The sequence below is a fragment of the Ovis canadensis genome, chromosome 1 (genome assembly GCF_042477335.2).
Source record: "Ovis canadensis isolate MfBH-ARS-UI-01 breed Bighorn chromosome 1, ARS-UI_OviCan_v2, whole genome shotgun sequence".
Taxonomy (NCBI): domain Eukaryota; kingdom Metazoa; phylum Chordata; class Mammalia; order Artiodactyla; family Bovidae; genus Ovis; species Ovis canadensis.
Window position 1 is genome coordinate 276,990,793 of NC_091245.1, and position 22,261 is coordinate 277,013,053.

At 48.8% G+C, this 22,261-nt stretch overlaps 1 protein-coding gene across 2 annotated transcripts in view; it reads right to left on the reverse strand.

The window, feature by feature from the left end:
• The window catches only part of RFTN1 (raftlin, lipid raft linker 1), a 232,212-nt gene that overhangs the window by 39,122 nt on the left and 170,829 nt on the right, over positions 1–22,261 (reverse strand). For both annotated transcript variants that reach the window (XM_069568689.1, XM_069568679.1), the window contains exon 7: positions 10,968–11,083. In XM_069568689.1, coding sequence (XP_069424790.1) covers positions 10,968–11,083 — 116 coding nt within the window. The remainder of the gene's footprint in view (positions 1–10,967; positions 11,084–22,261) is intronic.

Genomic DNA, 22,261 nt, shown 5'->3' on the forward strand with positions numbered 1-22,261 from the left:
ATATTCAGGGTTGATTTCCTTTAGGATAGACTGGTTTCATCTCCTTGCTGTCCGAGGGACTCTGAAGAGTCTTCTCCAACAACACAATTTGAAAGCATCAATTCTTTGGCGCTCAGCTTTCTTTATGGTCCATCTCTTACATGACTACTGGAAAAACCACAGCTTTGACTATACAGACCTCCATTAGGAAAGTGATGTCTCTGCTTTTTAATATGCTGTCTAGGTTTGTCATAGCTAATATATATATACACATACACACACATTTTAAAATTACATTCAATCCCAGTGTTTACAGCAGCACAATTTACACTGGGCAAGACACAGCCGCAACTTACAGGTCCGCAGACAGAAGAACAGATACGGATGTGGGGCATGTATACAACGGGATACCTGCTGTGCAGCCACTAAGCGGCGTCAGACTCTTCTGTGAGCCCATGGACTGCAGCCCGCCAGGCTCCTCTGTCCACGGGATTTCCCAGGCAAGAATGCTGGAGTGGGTTGGCACGTCCTTCTCCAGGGGATCTTTCCAACCCAGGGACTGAACCCACATCTCCTGCACTGGCAGATGTATTCTGTGCCACTGAGTCACCAGGGAAGCCCAATGGAAACTACTCAGCCACAAAAAAGAACGAAGCAGTGCTGTCTGCAGCTGCATGAATGGACATAAAAATTACTACCAAGTGAAGTCAGACAATGGCAATACCATATGATATCACTTATATGTGGAACCTAAAAAATGGTACAAATGAAGCCATTTACAAAACAGAGATATATTCACAGATGTAGAAAACAAACTTACGGCTGCCATACAGAGAGGGAAAAATCAGGAGTTTGGAACTCGCAGATGCATATCACTGTATCTAAAACAGATAAACAAGGTCCTACTCCACAGCACAGGGAACTGTATTCATATCTCGCAGTGACTTACAATGGAAAAGAATCTGAAAAAGAATGTAACATAAATGATTGAACCACTTTGCTATATACCTGGAACCTTGTAAATCTACTCGAATAAAAAACTCTGTTCAAAACAAGAAGCTACACAAGAGAAAATACATGTAAGACAACAGAAAGTGGAATTACTCAATTTCTATTTTACTTTCTCTTCCACAAGGAGAAAATAAATACACCTAAAGCCTTAGGTGTATAAAATGGTTCAATAAATACAGCTAAATACACCTTACTCACTTCCCTGGTGGCTGAGATGATAAGGGGTCTGCCTGCAATGCAGGAGACCCAAGTTCAATCCCTGGGTTGGGAAGATCCCCTGGAGAAGGAAATGACAACCCACTCCAGGATTCTTGCCTGGAAAATCCCATGGACAGAGGAGACTGGTGGGCTACAGTCCACGAGGTTGCAAAGAGTCGGACACGACTGAGTGAGTTCACTCTCTCTCTCAAAACCTCAGAGAAGAAAGGCTGTGGGGATACAGAACTAGCTATCTTCTAAAAACAAGTGAATGAATAACTCTATACATAAAAATTAAACTATTACGGGTAAAGCCGCCTTCTGCCCTTCCATTCCCAGTCATATGTAACCACTCTCGCCAACTTGATGGCAGTCCTTCCAGGCCTTTCTCTGAGCCTGCATATTCCCACAGAATATACATTATATTATTTTGTGACGCTTTTTTCCCCATTAAAGGTATCACACTAGTGAGCGTATCTCTGTATCGGTCAGGGTTCTCCTGAGAGACAGAACCAGAAGAACAGGTAGAGAACAGAGACAGACTTTTAGACAGACAGACAGACAGACAGGGACAGAGATACTGATTTAGAGGAACTGGCCTGTACGACTTGGGGGCTGGCAAGTTCAGCTCTGCAGGGCAGGCCCGCTCTTGAGGTCCTCAACCGGCTGGATGAGGTCTACGCACATTACGGAGGGCCCAGTGTCCTCACCTGCACGTCAGTCGTACACTCCACTGCAACATCTACACGCGTGTCTGACCGAACCACTGGCTGCCCCAGCCTGCCCAGGCTGTCACATAAAGGTAACCATCGCAGTTAACCTGCAACTTGTCTCCTCGGTGACCAGCATCTCCCGGAGTTCCTTCCGTGTCAGTTCATACAGAATGGACTGGTAAGGAGGTAAGGAGGCACCATCCTCTATTTAACCATTCCCCTGCTGATGGACACACACCTTACTTCCTTTTGCCCATTACTAATGATGCTGAAATCATGTCCTGGTATCTATCTGCCTTCTGGTGAACAAATGCCTGTGTTTTTCCAAAACAGATGGACGTCACGTGTGGATGTCACAAATCATGGGTAGGGGTGGGCGTTGAAAACTTTTCACAGAGGTTGGCAACCTGACTTCCAAAGCAACCTCAATTGTTTTTAATGATGAATTTAAAATTCATCAAGCCAAGAAGAATTCCATTTTAAGGAAGCAGTGCTCAGCACACACTGGCATGTCACTATCAAAAGTGGAAGTGAAGAAGTTGATCAAAGGGAACGCTGGGAGGAGAGACGTCTCCCTCACCCATCTACCGGCAGACTCCACTGAGCTGTGGTTTGCTCTGGGTGGGACGCAGTGGAACTGCCGCCTGGGAGGGCAGGCCTGGTCCTTTCTCGGCAGCAATCATCCACGGGAAAATCTCCCGTATCACAGAAACAAGGCCGAGATCTGCTGCTGTTGGCACTAAAGGCTATGATCTCAGAACCAAAATAATTATCTTGGAGAAACTGTGGCAGAGAAAAAAAAAAGCCAGATGGTTTTAAAAGGACAAATATTGGCGTCCTTGTTGAAGCAGAAGGTGGTGAATTCTAGATACTGCAGGCATTGCTGTTACTCCCTGGCAAATCCCAGTGTGGACCGTTAGAGGGATGGTTGGGAGCCCATGGAAACAGGAGATGGGCCCTCAGAAGCCCGCAGAAGTCCATGCAGAACAGGGGGACGTACGGGGGCGGGGGGTGGAGGGTATCCCAGAGTGGTTCCAGTTACAGAAATGCCTCGTATCAAGCCTCTCCTGAGTCCTTCAGGGACAGGATGGGGACTGCTGGGTGGAATGACAGGCCATCTTGAACCTCTGCAGACGGGGCTGGGGTTACCAAGGAAAGGTTCCCGCAGCACACTGAAGGGCTGAGGCCTCCAGCCAGTCTGCCTGAGTCCAAGCAGGTGGGAGCAGCCTGACACAGGAAAGGCTCAGAGAAGCCCGAGCTGGGAAGATTCCCAGATGTAGGATACTATCCTGATCACAAATGTCTCAGTAGGCTGGAAAAAGGGCAGAAACCAAAGGGAGGAGATGCCGTGGAGGCAATTCAACAGCAGATCGAACTTACAGGTAGAGGAAGGAGAGACCCCTGAGGACAGCACCGCCCGGGATGAAACCTACGGGGATTCAGGGGCTCTAACGGGAGAGTCCCAGTGGGCATGGACGGATGTGAGAGCTGGACCATAAAGAAGGCTGAGCGCCGAAGAATTGATGCTTTTGAACTGTGGTGTTGGAGAAGACTCTTGAGAGTCCCTTGGACTGCAAGGAGATCCAACCAGTCCATCCTAAAGGAGACCAGTCCTGGGTGTTCATTGGAAGGACTGAAGCTGAAGCTGAAACTCCAATACTATGGCCACCTGATGCGAAGAGCTGACTCATTAGAAAAGACCCTGATGCTAGGAAAGATTGAGGGCAGGAGGAGAAGGGGACAACAGAGGATGAGATGGCTGGATGGCATCACCAACTCGATAGACATGAGTTTGAGTAAACTCTGGGAGTCGGTGATGGACAGGGAGGCCTGGAGTGCTGCGGTCCATGGGGTCACAAAGAGTCGGACACGACTGAGCGACTGAACTGAACTGAATGGAGGACCCCAAAGCCCATCCCGTCTCCAGCTGCACGAGAAGCCCAGGAGGCAGGCGGCTCTCCAGGAGGCCCTTCAGATCCCAGACGATGCATAGCTGAGCACTTCCAGGTGAGCCTGCTGTGTTCCCACACCTGTGCAGGTCAGTCAGACCCGTTACCACAGCTCCATGTCTTAATTTAAATTATTTAAAGTGGATAGGAAGTGCAACAAAAGTTGTTTCCAGGAAAACTAGGTAGAACGCTTTGAAGAGATCTGACAAAGGACAGCTGGATAAGAAACAACTGCGGCCACTGTCTGGGGTGGGTGGGGGGGGGGAGGGGGGGAGCTGGACAAGACCAGGAAAAAGCAGAAGCAGGATTCTGCAGTCAGGGCCCTCTGCTGCACGTTAAAGACACTGACGCTGGCTCTGGGGTATGGCACACTTTGGTTTTTAAAAGAAGGATGAAGCAGAATTCTAACCAGCGGACCCCAAACTCCAAAAGACTGGAGCACGGATGGGTGCTTCCATATTTTATACGAAACTGGATAAGATGTGAATATGATTTTTTCTTTTTCTAAAATTGCATTAGAGTTGATTTACAATGTTGTGCTAATTTCTGCTGTCTAGCAAAGTGACTCAGTTGCACATATATATATCCCTTTTCATACACTTTTTCATTGTTGTTTATCACAGGATATTGACTCTAATTCCCTGTGCTATACGGTAGGAGCTTGCTGCTTTTCCCTCCTACATGTGCTAGTTTGCGTCTGCACTCCCACACTCCCAGCCCTTCCCTCTGAATATGATATTCTTCCGCTCTTTCGCATGACTTCTTCACTTACCCACCAGCTCCCACACCAACTGCGTCGGCTCAAGGTGCTCCCCCTACTGTGTCATGTTTGGTTCTGGTGGCAGGTTTCACAAGAAGCTCGCAGACACTGCAGGAGAGAGGGCTGCGGATGCAGAAGGCTCCATGGCCACCGAGCGCCTGGCCCCGCGGCTCTGGCGGGCGGGCAGGCTGAAGGCCGTGGCACAGGGAAGCCCACCGCTCGCCTCTGCCTCTTCACCTGTTTGTCTGCACCATCTCCCTTTCCTCTCGAAGAACTACCCCCTCTGCTCACACGCCAGACTGTAAATTAAGTCAGCTCAAAGAATATAAAGAAAGCACACATCCTAAATGCCCTCTGGATGGGCTTTCGTCCCATTCACAGCTGCCTTTAATCTTAGGCCGGGGGTTTCCAACCGACACTAATGCAATTATTATATTGGCCTCTGACTCCACACGTTCCCTAGTCCAGCCTCCTCTGTGCTTTTAGGACGGGGTTAACACAACAGGCCAAGGACCTTTCTATCTGAAGATCCCAGGTGACTGAAGAAAGCAAGCCCTATTTACTTACTATAGACATTCACCACTTTTAAATCCATTATCTCTTTTCATTCTCATTGGCTTCGAGAGGTGGTTACTGGTGTCTTCATTTGCACAAGTGAAAAATGGAGAAGCAGACGGGGGGCGGGGGGGTGGTTTCCTTCTCACACTCAGTCGGCAGGAAATAAAAGAGCAGGATGCCTACCCAGGGGAGACTCTAGTACTACGCTGTCTGTAGAGCTGTGAACAGCCATGTAGGTTTTCTTATGAAAGTGTGTTCATGTGTGCGTGTGTGTGTGTGCGTGTGTGTGTGTGCGTGTGTGTGTGTGTGTATAGAGGGAGAGAGAGAGAGAGGAAGGCCAGGAAGACGTGGCTGAATTAGAAAGGCATGCCTGCACCCAGGGTTTGAGGAATCAGCGTGTCCAGGAGTAAAGGGGCCGGATAAGGACAAGCCAGTCGCAGCTCTGAGAAGAGCAAGAGCTGCTCAGAGGTATTCTGCGGTTAGAGCCCTGGGAGCTTCCCGCAGGACAGCGGCTGCCAGACAAGCAGGGCCAACCACGAGCCAAGAGGGCCCTGCCCAGGCTTGAACGGAAAGGTCCTCCCCAGAGGCCAAAAGGGTGGGGAGGAGAGGAAGGGGCCGGGCCTGGAGGACCCGGTCAGGGAGCTGGACGATGCCCGCACGTGTGTGCAGGGCAGGAGCCGTCTGGGGGCTGCGGCAAGGCTGACAGAGCTCTTCCGACCGCTGGGTCAGAGGCAAGGCCACCCGCACTGGACCCTGCTGGGCGGCGCCGCTAAGACCTGCACACACGTGGCTCTTGCAAGCAGGGGCCGATTCTCACAGCAGGTAGAAGTGGGGAACTCTGGGCGACAGTCTGGATGTCTGTCTTTTAAAAAGCTTTCCAAGTGATTCTGGTACAAGCCCAGTTTTGAGAAACACCGGTCTACCCTTTGGCACAATGCAAGAAGCAACTTCTGGGTGGCTTGGAAAACAAAGGTGAACATCTGCTGACAGATGAATGGATAAAGACGATGTGCATGTATATTCTGTGGTATATCACCCAGCCACAAAAAAGGATGAAATAATGCCATTTGCAGCAACATGGACGGACCTAGAGATTATCATACTAACTGAGCCAAAGACAAGTGTGATATCACTTACATGTGCAATCTTTAAAAAGACACAAATAAATTTATCTACAAAACAAAAATAGACCCACAGACATAGAAAACAAACATGGTTACTAAAGGCGAGGGGTTTGGGACTAACAAGGACCAACTGTGAGAACTACATTCTGTAAGCCTATAAAGGAAAAGAGTATGAAAAGTATACATAAAGTGTATAGAGTATAAAGGACAGAAGTGGTCTGGACCTCACAGAAGTAGAAGATATTAAGAGGTGGCAAGAATACACAGAAGAACTGTACAAAAGAGATCTTCATGACCCAGATGTGATCACTCATCTAGAGCCAGACATCTTGGAATGTGAAGTCAAGTGGGCCTTAGAAAGCATCACCACGAACAAAGCTAGGGGAGGTGATGGAATTCCAGTTGAGCTATTTCAAACCCTGAAAGATGATGCTGTGAAAGTGCTGCACTCAATATGCCAGCAAGTTTGGAAAATTCAACAGCGGCCACAGGACTGGAAAAGGTCAGTTTTCATTCCAATCCCAAAGAAAGGCAATCCCAAAGAATGCTCAAACTACTGCACAATTGTGCTCATCTCACATGCTAGTAAAGTAATGCTCAAAATTCTCCAAGCCAGGCTTCAGCAATATGTGAACCGTGAACTTCCAGATGTTCAAGCTGGTTTTAGAAAAGGCAGAGGAACCAGAGATCAAATTGCCAACATCTGCTGGATCATGGAAAAAGCAAGAGAGTTCCAGAAAAACATCTATTTCTGCTTTATTGACTATGCCAAAGCCTTTGACTGTGTGGATCACAATAGACTGTGGAAAATTCTGAAAGAGATGGGCATACCAGACCACCTGACCTGTCTCTTGAGAAACCTATATGCAGGTCAGGAAGCAACAGTTAGAACTGGACATGGAACAACAGACTGGTTCCCAAATAGGAAAAGGAGTACGTCAAGGCTGTATATTGTCATCCTGATTATTTAACTCATATGCAGAGTACATCATGAGAAACGCTGGGCTGAAGAAACCACAAGCTGGAATCAAGATTGCCAGGAGAAATATCAATCACCTCAGATATGCAGATGACACCACCCTTTTGGCAGAAAGTGAAGAGGAACTAAAAAGCCTCTTGATGGAAGTGAAAGAGGAGAGGGAAAAAGTTGGCTTAAAGCTCAACATTCAGAAAACGAAGATCATGGCATCTGGTCCCATCACTTCATGGGAAATAGAGGGGGAAACAGTGGAAACAGTGGCTGACTTTATTTCTGGGCTCCAAAATCACTGCAGATGGTGATTGCAGCCATGAAATTAAAAGATGTTTACTTCTTGGAAGGAAAGTTATGACCAACCTAGACAGCATATTAAAAAGCAGAGACATTACTTTGCCAACAAAGGTCCGTCTAGTCAAGGCTATGGTTTTTCCACTGGTTATGTATGAATGTGAGAGTTGGACTATAAAGAAAGCTGAGCGTGGAAGAATTGATGCTTTTGCACTGTGGTGTTGGAGAAGACTCTTGAGAGTCCCTTGGACTGCAAGGAGATCCAACCAGTCCATTCTAAAGGAGATCAGTCCTGGGTGTTCATTGGAAGGACTGATGTTGCAGCTGAAACTCCAGTACTTTGGCCACCTCATGCGAAGAGCTGACTCATTGGAAAAGACCCTGATGCTGGGAAAGATTGAGGGCAGGAGGAGAAGGGGACGACAGAGGATGAGATGGTTGGATGGCATCACCAACTCGATGGACGTGGGTTTGCGTGGACTCCAGGAGTTGGTGATGGACAGGGAGGCCTGGTGTGCTGCGATTCATGGGGTTGCAAAGAGTTGGACAAGACTGAGCGACTGAACTGAACTGAACTGAATATACATAAAACTGAATCACTTTGCTATACACCTGAAACTAACATGACATTGTAAATCAACTATACTTCAATCAAAAAAATAATAATAATTTTAAAAATGGACAAGCGGGAAGAAAAGACAACCGTGTCCTTATTTAACTTTATAACCAAATCCCCCTCCTGCAGATATTTCAGACTGTAGGCATTCCCTCCAGTTACACATCAAGGTCACATTTTGAAATTTCAATACTGCAAACGCTGAAGAAAGACGATCATTGGGGTGCTTTTCCCATCACCCTTTGCATCAAATATCACATTACCATAGACGTCTGGAGAAAGGAGCGTCTGTACTGTTCTTTCAGACATTAGTTCTTTAGAACTGAGTGAGCTTCAGAATCACTTTGAGGGCTTGTTATAACTCTAACGGTGGGATGTCCTTGATGGTCCAGTAGCTAAGACTCCATGCTCCCAAAGCAAGGGACTGCATTCAATCCCTGGTCAGGGAACTGGATCCCACATCCCACAGCTGAGACCCGGTGTGCATGCGTGCTAAGTCACTTCACTCGTGCCTGACTCTGTGCGACCCATGGACTATCGCCTGCCAGGCTCCTCCGTCCATGGCATTCTCCAGGCAAGAAGACTGGAGTGGGTTGCCACGCTCTCCTCCTGGGGATCTTCCCAGACCTTGAACTCAGGTCTCCTGCGTTGTAGGCAGATTCTTTACCATGAGCTACCAGGGAAGCCGAAGAATACTGGAGTGGGTAGCCTATCCCTTCTCCAGCGGATCTTCCTGACCCAGGAATCAAACCAGAGTCTCCTACATTGCAGGCGGATTCTTTACCTGCTGAACTACCAGGGAAGCCCACCCCACCCTCTGCAACAACAGCAGCAGCAGCAGCACACAATTGGGCCCACCCCCAGGGCTTTGGATTTGCTGGGTACAGGGTGGGGCCCGAGCATCTGCGTTTCTAACACCTCATCAAGGGCTGCTGCCACTGCTGACCCCGGAACCACACTCTGAGAACCACTTTCGTAGGCAGTTCTGGATCACTGCCATCTAGCCATCTTTCCTGAGGAAACCGCAAAAGTGAAGTCGCTCAGTCATGTCCGACTCTTTGCAACCCCATGGACTGTAGCCTACCAGGCTTCTCCGTCCATGGGATTTTCCAGGCAAGAGTACTGGAGTGGGTTGCCATTTCCTTCTCCAGCGGACCTTCCTAACCCAGGGATTGAACCCGGGTCTCCCGCATTGTAGGCAGATATTTACCGTCTGAGCCACCAAAGTCTGCCTTCAATAGCCATTTTAACGGGCGGAGAATAAGGGATTTGACGCGGGTCCCCGCGGCGCTGCCGCCAACCGCGCATGTGCAAAGTCGCGCACGTGTTTCTGCGGTAGCCCCGCCTCCGTTGCCGACACAGCCCGTGTCCCCGTGGGCTGCAGCACGCGGGGGCGGGTGGCCAGCTCGGGCCCGTCTGGATGGTCCTTGAGATCGCCCACCTGCCGCCCGCTCTGTCCCACCACCCAGAGCCTGCACCCACCCCCGGAGGCGGGCTGGGTGAACGGACTGCCGTCTCACAGCTGAGGAGGGTCCCCACGTGGGGCGGGGCCATGAACTGCCCACACTGGACTCTCGTTCTCAAGCGCCTCACATCCTTGGCACCCCATTTCCAGTCAGGTGCATGGAGGCCCACGGGGACCCAGGTCAGGTGGGGGTCCCTGGTGGAGGGGGCGGCAGACCAGGTCACCACCCACTCCTCACCTTCCTCTCTACCTAGGACCGCGGGACTCTCGGTCCCCAGCCTGACTGGCCCGGTTGCTGTGATGCTGGGATTCCCGTTTCTGATCATCACAGCTTGTCCGTGGACTCCGTTCTGCCACACCTGTGAGCAGTTACTGCCCATCCTGGCTCCGAGGCAGGCTGCCCCCAGCAGCTCTGCTCAGGAGGACTGCAGGCTGAAGGGCTGGGAGTGACAGTGCCCGGGGGCTGGCCGCCAGCTGGCACAGGGCTGGCAGGTCCCCATGCCCTCACTCCTCACAGAGAGCCGCTTCCTCGTCTGTGGCACAGGTGGTCCCGTCTGGCGGGGCCCCTGAGCCCACCGACCCGGATGCTCCCAAGGTGGCTCGAGAGCATTCAGACAGCAGTCCCCTGGCTTCAATCACCCCAGGTGCTGGGTGGGCGAGAGACGGGTCTAAAACATCCACGGTTTCACAGCTTTAAAATCTACACCAGCAAACCTCAGAAATGTCCCACCTCTTCCCAAACCCCAGCAGAACACAGCTTGAGGAATTCCTCTGCCCAGAGCCCAGATTGCTGGCCTTCCGGGTCAACGTGCCAAAGCCGTCCTTTAGCACCTAATGGGCCAGGGGCCTAACCGCTCGGTGCCTCGGTCTCATCTGTAAAACGGGAGCCGTCACAGCACTCACTCAGACTCACCGTGGCGGTTCAGAGCACAGGCGCGCATACTCCTGTTCTGGTGTATGAATTTCTGTGGCCCCTGTCAGAGGGGGCCCAGAGGGTCATGCTCCAGTGATGATGCCGCTCTCCTTATTACGGGGTCCACAACCCACGTGTCTACCTCACTTACGTCACTTAGACCTTTCAGACGAGTGAAGAGGAATCTTTTCTGCCAGTGGTCTGGCACATATGATGTGTGTTTTCTACCGAAGGGGAAAAGTGGGGGGCCCTCCCCAACCTTGGGGGGCACAGGAGGGTCCCCAAGGACAACAGGGGTCCTGGGGGTGTCCAGCCATCCACCTGCTGTCAAGGGGCAGCCTCGCTCGGAGGAGTGAGCGGATAAAACCACCGCGGTCCAAACAAAAGGGCATCACACCCAAGCCCCAGACTTACGTCCAGAACCGTCCACTGTTCGACTACAATAGCGTCGTAGCCCTGCGTGGCTCTGCTGTCTTCTGTGGAAACAGCTTCAAAGATGAACACTCCATCTGTCAAGTCGTGCAAGGAATCTGTGGAGAAAGAAAAAGCAAGGGGCGGGGGGTGGTGGTTGCTGTAAACCGTCTGTGGCAGAAGCCTCACAAACAGCAAAAATGTTCACTGCATTCATTAATAATCCCAATCAGAACATCTTTTCAGCATGTTAATTAAAGAAGGCACACACAGCCGTAGCGTCTAGCCCCATCAGAATGAATGAGACTCATTTACCTCGCAGTTTTGAATAATATCCTTGATTTTATGAGCCCAAATCTCATTGTTAGCAATCACCATTTGATTTCACAAGTTTACCTCCCTTTTCACGCTCCAGCATCAGGAGGCACTGGAGAGAACAGATTCGGTGTGTGTGTGGGGGAAACGCAGTCATTCAGGGACAATTTTTAGGAGAAAACGATATGGAGGGGAGAGAGATTATTCAGAAGGGGGGCTGGGTGGGACACAGCAGCTCTGGGCTCGCAGACCAGGTCCACAGGCGCTGGCTCCTTGGCAACTGCGTGGCGTGCGTGCCGAGCACAGGACGCTCTCGTCAGGTGAAGCCTGGGGGAAGGGGGACTTTTTCCAAATGATTTACCACTGAAAACGTTTCCTCGGGCGTATCAATGGTAAGGCTCTGAGTTCTGTACATCACACATACGAAACAATGCAGAACTGCCTCAGGCAATGAGAGTGTCAAGAAAATACACCCAGGGTCCTCGCCCCTGCAGAAGACCTTCAAGGAGGTGCATTTAGTAAATGGCTCCTAAATGCCCTGATTCCCTTAGATGAAGGGCTGTGTGGAATAGAGGAATGGACTCAGAAGCAGGTGGTTGGGCCCGTGCTGTGCTGGAAAAGGAAAATGACCCTTTCAGGGGCCTGTCCTCCTATCTGTGAAGGGGGAGTGGGGACACAGAGTTCCTGCCAGTCAGTACTATACAAATCACTGCTCCATCACACCCTCCTGGACTGACCTCCATCCCCAACCCCACTCCCAACTCAGACGTTGACGCTCTGATCGCTAAAGTGACGATATTTGGAGACAGATCTTTTAGTGACATCATAAGGGTGGGCCCTAGTCCAACAGGCCTGGAGTCCTTAGAAGAAGAGGAAGAGACACAGGAGCGCCCCCCCACCAGCCCCCCAACCATGTGCAGAGGAAGGGCTATAGGACACAGAGGTGGCCATCTGCAAGTCAGGAAAGGGGACCTCGCCGGAAACAGAACTTGCAGCCCCCTGACCGTGGGTGTGCAGCCTCCTGAACCATGAGAAAATAAACGTCCATTGCTCAAGCCACCCAGCCCATGGTGTTTGGTTACGGCAACAGACATGAAAAATGCTCAGGGGTATAAAGGACAATTCCTTTAAAAGGGCAGTTCACGCAGGAATGTGAGCTCTTCTTCATCCGGAAGGGAAGGGAGACAAATCCAGAACGCCCCAAGTCACAGTGGAGTTCAGAAACTGCCTGCACTGTCCAGCAGTCACAAGAAGACAGATAGATGGACACACACAGTGACCCTCAGTGCCTGACTTCCAACAGACCTCACAAGCAAAACCAAAACAGCCATCAGGATGAGAAGCATGCATCTTATTTGCAACAACAAAATAAATAACAAACAGATGGCTCTGCTTACCACCTTTACGGTATAGAAAAAGCTTCCAGCGCTGAAGGGAATTTCAACTGCACAAACTTTCCAGAGAACAACTTAGCAAGGTCTAAGAAGCCTGAAAGACAAAAGTCCATCCTCTTTCACTCCAGAGACCCTGCCTCCTTCAGTCTATTCTGAGCACCTATTATGCACCAGGTGCCCTTGAGGTCACGGGTGATAAACGAAGACCCTGCTCCCATGAAGCTTCCCCCTGCAGGGAGATGATGACATAACGTCCAAGGAGGTAAATGCTACGAGAATACAAAGTGCGCTAGGAGAGGAGGCGTGTGGAGTTGGAAGAAACCATCCTGCTGTTTCTGACCGAAGTGCTGAGAGTAGGATGCGCCAGTTTGAGACGAGATATGAACTAACTGCAAGCGAGCTGCTGGGAACATGGGGTTTGAGAGTTCAAGGGAGAAGACACAGCTTGACTAGGACTGCAGAGTGAACGAGGCGCCACCAGGGGCCAGATGAGCAGCAGAATCTTGAGACGAAAGTCAAGACCAAGTCAGCTTAGTGGTGGGGAGGAGACCAGCCAACTAGGGGCTGATCCAGGTGCCTTGCTTGGCTGGCGGGATTTCAGCAGAGGCTTGAGAAACATGGGCATGGCTGAACTTGATCTCATGTCTCTGCCACCACTTTGAGAGGACGTGCCACAGCTCGCCTGCCCCAGTGGAGCACAGCCTGGATCCGCTGACCCTCAGACCTGAGAGCGGGCCCAGCTGCCTCAACAAAGCTTCTCCAGTCAACATGCAAATACAGGCGCTTTGGAGTGGTTTGTTACACAGCGTCATTGTGGCAATAACTGACCATTACAAGGCTCGATCCAAACTTAAGAAATTCGAGACCAGGAATACTTGGGGGATATTGCTGATTATTCCAGAGTGAGAGAGGGGCCTGATCAACTCAACAAACCACGGCTCTGAGGGGAATTCCTAGAGCACGGTAGCCTCTTATATTATTCCTACCTGACAGAACCATACTCCATTTCTAGTAAGATCCCTGTGGGTTAATCAGTACCATGCTCTGCTTTTAATTTTCTTTCCTAAACCAACAGTCTGTTATCAACTAGCCTTAGAAAAGCACTAACCTTATTTCTCTCATTCACTCTGCTGAAAAGTTCCTCCCAAGTCCAATGTCCTTCTAAGATACATTTTACTAAGGTGAGCAACAAAGAACAGAACTACTCTTCGGCTGAACCATATTATTAGTCTTTGGGGGTCCAGGACAAGCATGGGCAATAGTCTGTCTCACTTTTTAAGTTTTGGGCAGCACAGGTCCAGCGGAAGACCCTGCCGCTGTAGGGATACCCTATGGAACCCTTGTGAACAAAGCTTGCCCCAGTCCTGACCTGGGGATGCTTGGGACTGGTAGATACTCACTGATCCCTCAGTACTATATCAACACAGCACACATGCCTACAAGGCTTCTACAAAATATATTGCACCCAATTTTCAAGGTCTCCAGCTACAGATCTCCTTACCGGTAAGCCTCCAAGTCTTTTAAATGTGCCAATGCACTCCGAGTATTGGAATGCCCAGCGTGACACAGCTGAGGTCCACAAGGGAAGGGGGCTTGCTCTCCTAACCCCTGCCTGGCCTCCCCTCCTTCGCCCACAGGGAGGAGGGCTGTGGGGTCCAGGCTTGGGGGCGGGAAGCAGGAACAAACCGGGCCCTTGTTCACCATCCTCCTTATTCAGTGCCACCTCCAGCCTCTCAGCCCACTGCTCCGCTCTGAATCCAGGGTGCTGATTCACCCACTTAACTACCCAGCACGTTCAGAGTGGCTGTCAAAATCTGGTCATCTGTAACAGCAAAAAACTCAATGAGCCACAGAGAGCAGACAGCCGGGCTTTTAGAGAGCCCCTTGTTTGGACAGCTTCACCCCCCGCCCATCTCTCCATAACCTTCTCGGCTCAGCCTCGCTGTCGTATGCTCCGAGCTGGGATTGAAAGGTCGCTCTCAGAGAGAGGCTCCCCCTGCAGAAAGGTTAACTCACCCTCCATTGATGGAAAACACTCCATTATCACTGCATTTTTTATTAAAGTAAAGATGCTTCCCTACTGTGCTCAGGAAGCGGTTGGCCCTGGCATTGTATAAATATTTGATGCCGGTCTTTGGGCAAAAGGCCACCTTCACTTTCCAAGCTTACGATACACAAGAAGGGTATGGGAAAAGGAGACTCGCTCTGTTCCCTCAAGAGGTAAACGCTGTGAGAAACCTGCTCATCCTCTGCAGCCTCTGGGACACAAAGACGCTGCCAAGCAAGCTCCCTTCAGCCCACCCTAGGTGCCAGTCCTCTGCCAAGGCCAGCCTGAAACACACACGGCGTGACAACTGGCCGATGTATGGTCTATTAGAAAATGTCACTATTCTCCTTTTATTGGGTTGGCCCCAAATTTCATTAGACTAACACCCCAAAAAAGATGTCCTTTTCATTATAGGGGACTGGAGTGCAAAAGTAGGAAGTCAAGAAACACCTGGAGTAACAGGCAAATTTAGCTTTGGAGTACAGAATGAAGCAGGGCAAAGGCTAATAGAGTTCTTCCAAGAGAACACACTGGTCATAGCAAACATCCTCTTCCAACAACACAACAGAAGACTCTACAGATGGACATCACCAGATGGTCAACACCGAAATCAGATTGATTCAATTCTTTGCAGTCAAAGATGGAGAAGTTCTACACAGCCAGCAAAAACAAGACCAGGAGCTGACTGTGGCTCAGATCATGAACTTCTTATTGCCAAATTCAGACTGAAATAGAAGAAAGTAGGGAAAACCACTAGACCATTCAGGTATGACCTAAATCAAATCCCTTATGATTATACAGTGGAAGTGAGAAATAGATTTAAGGGCCTAGATCTGATAGATAGAGTGCCTGATGAACTATGGAATGAGGTTCGTGACACTGTACGGGAGACAGGGATTAAGACCATCCCCATGGAAAAGAAATGCAAAAAAGCAAAATGGCTGTCTGAGGAGGCTTTGCAAATAGCTGTGAAAAGAAGGGAAGAGAAAAGCAAAGGAGAAAAGGAAAGATATACCCATTTGAATGCAGAATTCCAAAGAATAGCATGAAGAAAAAAGAAAGCCTTTCTCAGTGATCAGTGAAAAGAAATAGAGGAAAACAACAGAATGGGAAAGACTAGAGATCTCTTCAATAATATTAAAGATACCAAGGAACATTTCATGCAAAGATGGGCTCGATAAAGGACAGAAATGGTATGGAACTAACAGAACCAGAAGATATTAAGAAGAGGTGGCAAGAATACACGGAAGAACTGTACAAAAAAGATCTTCAGGACCCAGATAATCACAATGGTGTCACCACTCATCTAGAGACAGACATCCTGGAAGGTGAAGTCAAGTGGGCCTTAGAAAGCATCACTACGAACAAAGCTAGTGGAGGTGATGGAATTCCAGTGGAGCTGTTTCAAATCCTGAAAGATGATGCTGTGAAAGTGCTGCACTCAGTATGCCAGCACATTTGGATAACTCAGCAGTGGCCACAGGACTGGAAAAGGTCAGTTTTCATTCCAATCCCAAAGAAAGGCAATCCCAAAGAATGCTCAAACTACTGCACAATTGCACTCATCCCACATGCTAGTAAAGTAATGCTCAAAACTCTCCAAGCCAGGCTTCAGCAATACGTGAACTGTGAACTTCCCAATGTTCAAGCTGGTTTTAGAAAAGGCAGAGGAACCAGAGATCAAATTGCCAACATCTGCTGGATCATGGAAAAAGCAAGAGAGTTCCAGAAAAACATCTATTTCTGTTTTATTGACTATGCCAAAGCCTTTGACTCTGTGGATCACAATAAACTCTGAAAATCTGAAAGAGATGGGCATACCAGACCACCTGACCTGCCTCTTGAGAAATCTGTATGCAGGTCGGGAAGTAACAGTTAGAACTGGACATAGAACAACAGACTGGTTCCAAATAGGCAAAGGAGTACGTCAAGGTTGTACATTGTCATCCTGCTTATTTAACTTCTACGCAGAGTACATCGTGAGAAATGCTGGGCTGGAGGAAGCACAAGCTGGAATCAAGGTTGCTGGGAGAAATATCAATAACCTCAGATATACAGATGACACCACCCTTATGGCAGAAAGTGAAGAAGAACTAAAAAGCCTCCTGATGAAAGTGAAAGAGGAGAGTGAAAAAGTTGGCTTAAAGCTCAACATTCAGAAAACGAAGATCATGGCATCTGGTCCCATCACTTCATGGGAAATAGATAGGGAAACAGTGGAAACAGTGGCTGACTTTATTTTACTGGGCTCCAAAGTCACTGCAGATGGTGATTGCAGCCATGAAATTAAAAGATGCTTACTCCTTGGAAGGAAAGTTATGACCAACCTAGACAGCATATTAAAAAGCAGAGACATTACTTTGCCAACAAAGTTCCATCTGGTCAAGGTTATGGTGTTTCCAGTGGTCATGTATGGATGTGAGAGTTGGACTATGAAGAAAGCTGAGCGTGGAAGAATTGATGCTTTTGCACTGTGGTGTTGGAGAAGACTCTTGAGAGTCCCTTGGACTGCAAGGAGATCCAACCAGTCCATCCTAAAGGAGATCAGTCCTGGGTGTTCCATTGGAAGAACTGATATTGAAGCTGAAACTCCAATACTTTGGCCACCTGATATGAAGAGCTGACTCACTGGAGAAGACCCTGATGCTGGGAAAGATTGAAGGCAGGAGGAGAAGGGGATGACAGAGGATGAGATGGTTGGATGGCATCACCGACTCAAGGGACATGAGTTTGGGTAAATTCCGGGAGTTGGTGATGGACAGGGAGGCCTGGCGTGCTGCAATTCATGGGGTTGCAAAGAGTCAGACATGACTGAGCGACTGAACTGAAAAATTCATTTGCTCTGTATGTAATATCTTATGGGAAAACCTGAATGAACTTTTGAGCCAACTCAATAATACGCTAAGTCACTTGCTTCAGTCATGTCTGACTCTGTGTGACCCCATAGACAGCAGCCCACCAGGCTCCCCCGTCCCTGGGATTCTCCAGGCAAGATCACTGGAGTGGGTTGCCATTTCCTTCTCCAATGCATGAAAGTGAAAAGTGTAAGTGAAGTCGCTCAGTCGTGTCTAACCCTTAGCAACCCCATGGACTGCAGCCTACCAGGCTCCTCCGTTCATTGGGGGTTTCCAGGCAAGAGTACTGGAGTGGGTTGCCATTGCCTTCTCCAATAATTTGCTAAGATGGTCTAAATTACCCATACCGGTGTCGCTGGCATCCCAGATGTCCTTGGCCCCTGACATCCCGTCTCCCTACCAGCATGGTAGTCAGGGCGCCACCTTGGTTCCTGGAGTGGCCTCTACCAACCTCACAGCCCTACCTGCCTGGGTTATACGGACACACAACCCCCTGCAAATGGAATCACCCCATCTGGGCAATGGTGCGTGCCACTCATGATTCACACCCCCGAGTCTGCCCCTGCTGCTTCTCCAGCCCTCACATCTGCTCTCAACCTGCCTGCCTTCCTTCCCTGCAGTCCCTGTTGGAAGCGGTAAATAAGCCAGAGGAGGCGGAACCCCGCTTCAGTGCCAGTAAGGGTCAGACTACGAGTTGCACCATTTACCTGACCAGATGCCCCGATGGGGAGGAAGTGCCCTGATCTGGTGCAGGCTGGCTAGGAGGCCTCTGCCAGGTGCATTCATGGCTCCTCAGTGAATCTTCTCCCCAGTTCTGCAAGGCTCATGTGTCCCTCTGGGCGGTGAGAACATGGATGGAAGCCACAGGACCGAAGTCACATGTCCACGTTCAAGTGCACACAGGGGACAGTCTCGATCTGAATGTGGTTTGCTTGATTCCAAAGCCTTTGTTCTTTCAAGAGCTGACGGATACTTAATTTTTCTACCACAGTGATGTGCCAGGGCTCTGCTCTGGCTGGTGGGGTGCGATGGACAGCCTCAGAGCCTGGTCTCATAGAGTGGGCGTGCTCTGACCACGAGGCTGTGCGCCCCGCCTTCGTGTTTTGGGTGCATCCCAATGGAGTTGCAGTGAGATGGCCTTATAGCTTCTGCTGGGGACCAAATCTGTGCAGAAGCCATCCTTTCCCGCAGGGGGCAAAGAAAGACCAAGAACATGCTTGTAAATGGATACGCTGTATCTATCAACACAAGAGAGTGCATAGGCAGTGAGAAAAAATGATCCGAATGATGTATAAAAATGGGGATGAATCTCACAAAGAGAATGATGGGAAGAAGCCCAACACAAGAAGGGCAGGCTCCACCCATACAAAGTTCACGCCCATCCATGACGCTTCCAACCAGCACTGCTGTCGGCCTTGGGGAGAGCACGACGAGGCTGTGAGAGAGACTCTGATGGGTTGGGACGCTCTGTTTGTTGATCTGGGGCTGGTCACACAGGTGCACTCACCTTGTGAAAACCCACTGAGCTCAGGATCTGTGTCAGGTCAGTTCAGTTCAGTTCAGTCGCTCAGTCGTGTCCGACTCTTTGCAACCCTATGAATCCCAGCACGCCAGGCCTCCCTGTCCATCACCAGCTCCCGGAGTTCACTCAGACTCACGTCCATTGAGTCCGTGATGCCATCCAGCCATCTCATCCTGGGTCGTCCCCTTCTCCTCCTGCCCCCAATCCCTCCCAGCATCAGAGTCTTTTCCAATGAGTCAAGTCTTCACATGAGGTGGCCAAAGTACTGGAGTTTCAGCTTCAGCATCATTCCTTCCAAAGAAATCCCACAGTTGATCGCCTTCAGAATGGACTGGTTGGATCTCCTTGCAGTCCAAGGGACCCTCAAGAGTCTTCTCCAACACCACAGTTCAAACGCATCAATTCTTCAGCGCTCAGCCTTCTTCACAGTCCAACTCTCACATCCATACGTGAGCACAGGAAAAACCATAGCCTTGACTAGACAGACCTTAGTTGGCAAAGTAATGTCTCTGCTTTTGAATATACTATCTAGGTTGGTCATAACTTTCCTTCCAAGGAATTTCATGGCTGCAGTCACCATCTGCAGTGATTTTGGAGCCCAAAATAAAGTTTGACACTGTTTCTACTGTTTCCCCATCTATTTCCATGAAGTGATGGGACCAGATGCCATGATCTTCGTTTTCTGAATGTTGAGCTTTAAGCCAACTTTTTCGCTTTCCTCTTTCACTTTCATCAAGAGGCTTTTTAGTTCCTCTTCACTTTCTGCCATAGGGGTGGTGTCATCTGCATATCTGAGGTTATTGATATTTCTCCCAGCAATCTTGATTCCAGCTTGTGCTTCTTCCAGTCCAGCGTTTCTCATGATGTACTCTGCATAGAAGCTAAATAAGCAGGGTGACAATATACAGCCTTGATGGACTCCTTTTCCTATTTGGAACCAGTCTGTTGTTCTATGTCCAGTTCTAACTGTTACTTCCCGACCTGCATACAGATTTCTCAAGAGGCAGGTCAGGTGATCTGGTATTCCCATCTCTTGAAGAATTTTCCACAGTTTATTGTGATCCACACAGTCAAAGGCTTTGGCATAGTCAATCAAGCAGAAATAGATGTTTTTCTGGAACTCTCTTGCTTTTTCCATGATCCAAGGGATGTTAGCAATTTGATCTCTGGTTCCTCTGCCTTTTCTAAAACCAGCTTGAACATCAGGGAGTTCATGGTTCACGTATTGCTGAAGTCTGACTTGGAGAATTTTGAGCATTACTTTACTAGCATGTGAGATGAGTGCAATTGTGCAGTAGTTTGAGCATTCTTTGGGATTACCTTTCTTTGGGATTGGAATGAAAACTGACCTTTTCCAGTCCTGTGGCCACTGCTGAGTTTTCCAAACTTGCTGGCATATTGAGTGCAGCACTTTCACAGCATCATCTTTCAGGATTTGAAACAGCTCAACTGGAATACCATCACCTCCACTATCTTTGTCCGTAGTGATGCTTTCTAAGGCCCACTTGACTTCACATTCCAAGATGTCTAGCTCTAGATTAGTGATCACATCATCATGATTATCTGGGTCGTGAAGATCTTTTTTATACAGTTCTTCCGTGTATTCTTGCCACCTCTTCTTAATATCTTCGGCTTCTGTTAGGTCCATACCATTTCTGTCCTTTATCAAGCCCATCTTTGCATGAAATGTTCCCTTGGTATCTCTAATTTTCTTGAAGAGATCTCTAGTCTTTCCCATTCTGTTCTTTTCCTCTATTTCTTTGCATTGATCACTGAAGAAGGCTTTCTTATTTCTTCTTGCTATTCTTTAGAACTCTGCATTCAGATGCTTATATCTTTCATTTTCTCCTTTGCTTTTCACCTCTCTTCTTTTCACAGCTATTTGTAAGGCCTCCCCGGACAGCCATTTTGCTTTTTTGCATTTCTTTTCCATGGGGATGGTCTTGATCCCTGTCTCCTGTACAATGTCACGAACCTCATTCCATAGTTCATCAGGCACTCTATCTATCAGATCTAGACCCTTAAATCTATTTCTCACTTCCACTGTATAATCATAAGGGATTTAATTAGGTCATACCTGAATGGTCTAGCGGTTTTCCCTACTTACTTCAATTTAAGTCTGAATTTGGCAATATGGAGTTCATGATCTGAGCCACAGTCAGCTCCCAGTCTTGTTTTTGTTGACTGTATAGTGTCTCTATGTGGGCTATACTGCAGGAAAAAGTTTCCTTAAAGACATGCCACGGATAGAGGAGAAAATGCATTCATAGCCTAAGTGAAATCTTAGTGAAACCGTTTGCTTTATTCAGCAGCTCTTCTGAAACAGAAGCCACACCTGCAAACATGGAGCCAACATGCCTGGAGCCTGCGGCTGGCCAAGGGAGCGGCCGTGAACGTGCTGCAACCTCCCCCTCCCCTGCTCCCCCAGCCTGCAGGGCCCTGGGGAGGCACATCCCAACACCGGCTCTCCTCAGCACTCAGAAAGAGCGAGCAGCACCTGAAAACATTCATTGCTTGCTTTCTGCATACAGACCACAGGGTATACACACTGGGACGCTAAGAAGCATAGGAAGCAGGCCTTGCCCAAGGACTTGCAAATATGTCTGCCTCCAGCCTGGACGGGAGAGGAGTTTAGGGGAGAATGGCTCATGTCTATGTATGGCTGAGTCTCTTTGCTGTTCACCTGAACCTATCACAGCACTGTTCATCAGCTACACTCAATGCAAAATAAAAAGGTGAAAAATATGTCTGCCTACAATGTGTCCCTATGTATATTTTATTTGGAATATGCACATGTTTTTACATACCTATTTTGCAAATATAAGGCAATCTGGCTTATTCTAGGCATCAAAAATGTGGTCTAAATACCAAATGTTATTTGGATGACATGAAGCTGGGGCATCAGAGAGTCTTAAGGAAAACCCAAACTTCAAAGAGGCAGGAGAGGAGGGCTGTCCAGGTACCACATGTCATCCAGTGTGGCAGAGCTTTTCAAACACAACAGCATCCGGAATGTACCCTAGTCCTAAGCGCTTAATGTACCAAGGTCTTAGAACTAAATTCCAGTTTCTAGGTGACAGAGGTGGGAGAAAGAAGATACCACCATGAGGCACTGGCCGGACAAATCCCGAATGCAGGACAGTGTGAGAGGCTAGGGTAATCTG